At 37.0% G+C, this 6,493-nt stretch overlaps 1 protein-coding gene across 1 annotated transcript; it reads right to left on the bottom strand.

The window, feature by feature from the left end:
• Positions 1-346: 346 nt before the first annotated feature.
• Positions 347-1,228, bottom strand: LOC125852596 (uncharacterized). Its single transcript, XM_049532328.1, has one exon. The coding sequence runs from the start codon at positions 1,226-1,228 to the stop codon at positions 347-349; it is 882 nt and encodes a 293-aa protein (XP_049388285.1).
• Between the last annotated feature and the right edge of the window lie 5,265 nt (positions 1,229-6,493).

Here is a 6,493-nt window from a genome sequence, read left to right as displayed (position 1 = left end):
CCTGTATATTGCGCTTCAACCAAGCTTTGTAAGTTTCATCATACCCCGCATTAAATCGATCTATGGCAATAGTGTCCTTGTTCATTCGCACGGCTCTTTTCCATTCTCTCAGCATCTCTAAAGCCTCAGGCACTCTATCATCCCCGATGTCGAATACATAGATACGGTAGTATGCTTCTGGAGGTGTAGTTTGTCTTCTTCCGAACTGCCTCAAGACCCGGATGGGTGCATATGGGCGAATACCTCGAATACCTGGCAGAGGAAGCACAAGTTGTCTGTCACCCCGTACTATGACATCTTTCGAGATGAAACGATCGTACATCCATTGGATGTTTTCTTCTCTCAACTAAGAGAAAATTTGAACCCATCTTTCTCTGGTTCTTCTTTTTTCCAAGTCTGCCCAGAACAACATGTCATTCAAACTCTTAAGAGCGTTATGCTCATCGAGGGTATGGAGTTCTTGAATTCCGTGTCTCTTCACCAAGTGACTCATTATCCACCATTGAAGAAGAAGGTTGCAACCCTGAAAGTAATGATGCCCTTCCTTGCATTTCCCCAAAGCACGGTACATGTCGGAAAGGATGATAGGTGCGATAGGATAATACTTTACTTGCCCTTGGTTCAGATGCCCGTGGAACAAAGTGTGCGCAAGCATTATCACTCGGGTGTTGATACTGAGGCTCGGGCCATGTGGGAAAACCATGGTGCCTAATAGTGCAATGGTAAATGCCAAAGGTCTGATCTCGTTCCATTCTCTGAAAGTGACCCTGAATTCTTGGTTGTAATTCACATAAAAGCTCGCATCCCCGAATCTAACATAGAGATCCATGAAAGAAACGCTAGAACCCTCGGCCCAGTAGGCGCAATCTTTTCTTAATTCAAGCCAGTTTACAATATCCTCGAGGGTAGGCTTGTTAGGGATTAGGATGTTTTCCCGCTTTCTCACCCTTCTTTCAAGCCCTGTACCGACTGTGTCTATTCCATCCCGAATTTCCTCAATTGTCGGGGTGATTTCCGTGGTTCCGAATCGAAACACCATTTTCTCGTTGTCCCAATAATCTGTGAGGACTTCAATCAGTTCAGGCCACCCAACCATATTGAGGAGTTCTGTTAGGGCTCCTATATATTTGTTGAGGACCCTTTTGTGAACCACAGTGAGGTCGTTGTACCACATCTTGAGCAAAACTGGGGGTTCTACTACCATGTCGAATTTAGGAAATCGATCCATACCTACAAAATAAAGCACGGTTAAGATTCCCCTCCCCCAAATAGGCAACAATTAGGTTTCCACACATACATCTTTCAAATGTCAAACAATATAATATGTCGTTAGGTCGTGGACCTTGGACATTATTTTTGGCAGTTTTACTAATGGACTTAATACGCCTTGGGTATTAAGCCGTCTTAGGCTAATGCTTAGATTTGGATTTGGTTTCGCTCTACTCTAGGTTGACTAGAATTGGTTGAGAAATGACGGTTACCCGAGTCGGACAAACAACGGGGTGAAGTCTAATAAACGACGTTGGATGACCACAAGCCAACTATTCGTTTATCACTTCCAAAGAGTTCAACTTGTGTTTTTCTGAAGGACAGCCGTGGTAAGCCACGTAACCGCCTTTTTCCTAATGCAATCTATTTGCCGTTTGGCGGAATCGGGTGTCATGAATGCCACAATTCAATAAGATATGATAATTTAAACAATTAAACAGTTAAACACATAGCCAAATAAATTAATCTTAAGGTTAGAACCATTCAAATCCCCAGCAGAGTCGCCATTCTGTTTTATTAGGAAAAATGTTTTGACTGGTTTAAGAGTCGCCACTTAATTTTTAAGAAAAATCAAGAAAACTACTGTTTTCAAAAGACTAAAACAATAATCTAATGAAAACTTAAAAAAGGGGTTCGAGGTTCTTATTAACATTCTAGGAAAGCACCTAGAATGTCCACTAATGTGGTTATCCGACAATTAATTATTTGGCTAAATATTTTAAGAGGATAGACATACTTGATTAAATAGAGGGAATAAACAATTAAGACTTAAAATCATTTTTAGGGGGGTGGGAAATATTTAAAATATTATTAAGTAAAATTTGAAGTAGTTTGAGTAGAAAAATAAGCATGATTATTTAGTCTTTAGAAAATCCCGAAGTGACTAGCTTTTGGGGAATGGATTAGGAAACCTTAAAATTAAATAAACACATAAAACATCTAATAGCAAGTAAACGAGATAGGGCAAAAAGATTTTGGTCCCAAGTCTGGATCTGTACGCCTGGGCCAGTACTTGGGCCTATTTTCGTTTTAGGCCAAAGGCCCAATTCTCGCCAACTTTTGTACCTGTCCTAAATTCTAGCAAGATAATAACAAGTAAAATGACAAGGGCTTAGGCCCAATAATAACAAAATACAATTTCTGGAATTTTAGAGGCCTTTGGGCCCACTTCTTGATTTTCGTATACACTAGTTGTATACAATCCTGAATCAGCTCCAATTCCTATTTGTCAATTTTTAAGCTGGCTGACTCGATAGGAATTTGAGACTTATGGCTCTCTCGAAATGCAAGGGAAGAACATGTGGAGTTCAAATGACTCAATCCGAGGGAGCTCATGCAAGAAAGATGATAAGGATTAGAAAATAAAATAAAATTAGGGAGCAATTAATAACTGACTAACTATTGGCTTCTAAAAATAAAATGGAACAAAGAGAAGTGGCATAAACAGATTTTAGAGTCATTTTTAAAAAGGAAACAAACATGAATTAATTGATTATACATTGAAAGATAACAATTATATGATAATGAACTATATGTAAACTAATCACACGGACTATATATATATATATTTTTTTTATGAGAGCCCAATTCTAACATATTAATTTAAAAATAAGTAAGACACATTAATGAATACTTGGTGTAAACAAATCAATTTCAGCAAAGTACTAAAATGAGAACATATACTACACTAGACACAATCACGAGGATTCGACCTTCGAACAAAAAATAATCACAAAGAGAGATAGCATATTTTGCAAATAAAATAATGAGTTCACATACATCAATATATAATTTACCAACACAACTTAGCAGATTCTAACTTATATGAACAACAGACAGTTTAAATCATGAAGCAAAAATGAAACAGTAAAGGTGAAAAACACAAAATTGAAACCAAGATCACCTAAGCTTTAATTTAAAAGAAATGGAAAAGATAACATCTGGTTGACACAATCTCATGGAGGCATAAACGAGTTATTGGAAAACAAAACAATAAAAATATAATAATAATAATAATTATTATTATTATTATTATTATTATTATTATTATTATTTTTATTATTATTATTATTCCAACACTTGAAAGACATGGAACTCATTGAGGGAAGCAATAACTACTAATCTGATTTTAACTTGAAAGCAAATCTTTTCCAGATAACACAACCCATTAACCCAGTCTAAATGCAAAGTTCATGCCAAGCAAATGCCTCATGTATCGCAAACTTAAAGAGAACGAAACACATATTCGAAGAAAAGCAATCTTAGAACACCTAAGGCTCCAATAGGCGTTAACCGCTTATAACATTGGATTAAGCATGTGAAAGGAAGAAAGAAATGAGCCAGCGATTACTAAAGTAAGTAAAGGAACTATATATCACTTCACAACTGTTGAAAACATGCTTAAAGTTAAGAGGAATTAGAGCTAAATGAGCAGTGTTCAAGTATATAGGTAAATACTATAAGATTACGCTAGCATTGGTGAGAATTTATAACGATGGATCAAACAACAGGAAAAGAGACCCAAGAAAACGAGTAAACAATGAGGAAACCGAACTATATAGCTAATGCATTAGAAGTCGAAATTCAATGATCCCAATTCATATCAAACAAAATGAAGCAGAGATCCAGCTAGCTATACACACATAACATCGAACCAGCTGATCTATCCACATGATGCCGAAGAGACTTAATCAATGAGATTCATGATGCAGCCCAGAAATTCACAAAATAGGCAACGATAAAGAAAATACTAATACTAGGAACCAAGTACATTTAACATCAGATTCTACACCAAGCATGGAACAGACAACATACAACATCGGGACAAAATACAAAAGGAAGTGAAGTTACCTTTTTGGGGCAGCGAACTGAACTCGAGTTGTTGAAGACGATTCCACCACCACTAAAGGATTCCGATGAAGAAACTTCAATTAGAGTTTCAAAAAAGAAAACAGAACTCGAAACTTCCCCCTCTCAAGTCTATTACTGTGTGTTCTTTATGTTATATTTTCTTAGAAGTAAAGTCTAAAGAAGAATAAAAAAAAAAAACTCAACCCCTTCTCTGTTTTCTGCCTATCCGTAAAAAAAACCCTTTATTTCCCAACTCTCTGTAAGCTAACCCCTATCCCCCTCTAGCAACAAAGACAACATAATATATATAGAAGAAGAACTAGGGTAGATTTGGGGGGAAAAGGGACGAAAATTCGGGTTCAAGGCCCATTCCAAATTCAAAATAAAAAATCTTTCACAATTCTAGGGAGGCAACCTTTTCTCTGAAAAATTCACCCCATTCCGAAAGAGGAAAGGGAGATGGACGAACTCGATTGACCTCTCGTCCTTGAGTGCCGACGTGGAGTAATCTCACGGCTATAAGGACTAAGACACAGGTGCTTTTGTTGCTGTTGCAGCAAGGAAGACGTTGGAGAAGAAGACAAAATTTCGCAGCAGACTGCTTTCCGTCTGCTTCCGTCTACCTCCGTTTGGATTTTGTGAACATTGGAGTAAAGAAATTGACGTTGTTGGTTGGACTGCTGGAAAGCCGTTTGCTGGAGTGTTGCTACCGTTTTGGAGCTGCTGTTGAAGTCTAATTAGGACTAGGATTTTGGGCCGGGTCAGGGAATTAATTGGTTGGGTCGGTGGTGGGCTGTTTGTATTGAATGGGTCGGTCTTTTGGGTATTTTGGACTGTTTGGTGGGCTGAGAAATCTGAGGCAATAAAGGTTGCCGGAAACAAGTAAAAAGGCCCAATTTTTGGTCTTTTTGACGAGTTTAAATTGAAATTAGAAAATGGGTAAGTTTGTAATAAAAAGTAGCCAAGTGTATTACGAAATTATCCCCAAAATTGAACGTTATGTGGTGAATTTGGCTAAAATTTAAAATGAGATGAATTAATATAATCAACTAACAAACTTCTTAATTTCAACGACATAAAATAATAAATTTAACTAAACTAAATTATTCAAAATTAAAACAATAATTTAAACTAAACTAATTTAATAAAATATTTAAGTAAGAAATAAAATCTTTTGAGATGATTTTCAAATATTCATAATATATACTAATTATATACATAATTATGTAAAACCATGTATATTATCTCAAAATTATAAAAATGATAAAGTCCATTAAAAATAACTTGAAAATATTTTGAACTTTATAAAAATTAATTGTTTCAAATCGTTTGAAATTTAAGAAGCTCGTGAATTAATTCCTATTGGGGAGGGACAAAATTGGGTGTCAACAACTGTCCCTCATTTTACTTGAATTGATGCAAGAAATTCGAGGAAAATGAAATTGACTAATCCAATTTTGACCGACCACATCTTCATCTTTTGGAAAAGGAATTTGGTAAGGACTTTAGGAATTATGGCCGAACCCCTGAAGTGGGTTTCCTACATATCTCAGGTTATATGAGAATTCAGGCCACTTGTAGTTCGGTACGCTTGACTTCACACACGATTTTGAAAGAATTGAAAAGTCATCTCGATATCGATTTATGGAGAGACCAGGATGCTCGGGAATAAGATTTAAGAGTGAATGTTGGAATACAACCGAGTTCTCAACATCGAGCCCTCCTACATATCCCTGAACCTAGGGAATCAGGCTGCTTGTAGTTCGACTCTATCGGTTGAAAAGGAAATCTATTATGCTAGATAACCTTCGGTTCTAAAGAGTGACAAATAAGTCGAGTATGGAAAAGAGACTTGCAACCTCTTAGCCACGAATGTGGTGCACTTCACATCCATAATTAAGAACTTACATGGACATAATTCCCAAAGCTCTTGGTGTATTGTCACTCGGATTGGAAAGCCGCTTCCGGTAGAGGCCAAAATTTTCGGAAGCGAAACTGAAACCGACAAACCTAAGAAAAACCCACATGCCTTCTGATAGGGGTGCGGTTTGATTGTGGTGGAAGTCGCTCCTCTGCTCGCATCCTAAGAGTTTGACACTCCTCTTTGGACTATGTCCCAGTTCGCCGCTAAGAAAAAGTTCCACGTTGTGCTGCATCCTTTTTGATGTCGTCCGCACCTGTGGTTTGTTTTGAGAATTCATCCTCTTGGACGCTCTCGACAAAGACTAAGATAAACTCATTAGCATAAAAAATGCAATTCAAATGAGAGACAGTGTCTTTTACCGTGTGGACACTTAATTGTTCTCTTTGAATATTTGACGTCAACTCTATCGGGTTTGACGTGAAGCAAATAAAATTTGTGTCTCATATTTGC

Source organism: Solanum stenotomum, unplaced genomic scaffold, assembly GCF_019186545.1.
Source record: "Solanum stenotomum isolate F172 unplaced genomic scaffold, ASM1918654v1 scaffold37374, whole genome shotgun sequence".
NCBI classification, from domain to species: Eukaryota; Viridiplantae; Streptophyta; class Magnoliopsida; order Solanales; family Solanaceae; genus Solanum; species Solanum stenotomum.
Note: the sequence above shows the minus strand (reverse complement) of the source record. Positions and strands in the feature narration are given on the sequence as shown.

Coding starts and splice junctions, on each gene's coding strand:
- LOC125852596 (XM_049532328.1), bottom strand. CDS start 1,228: ATGGATCGATTTCCTAAATTCGACATGGTAGTAGAACCCCCAGTTTTG.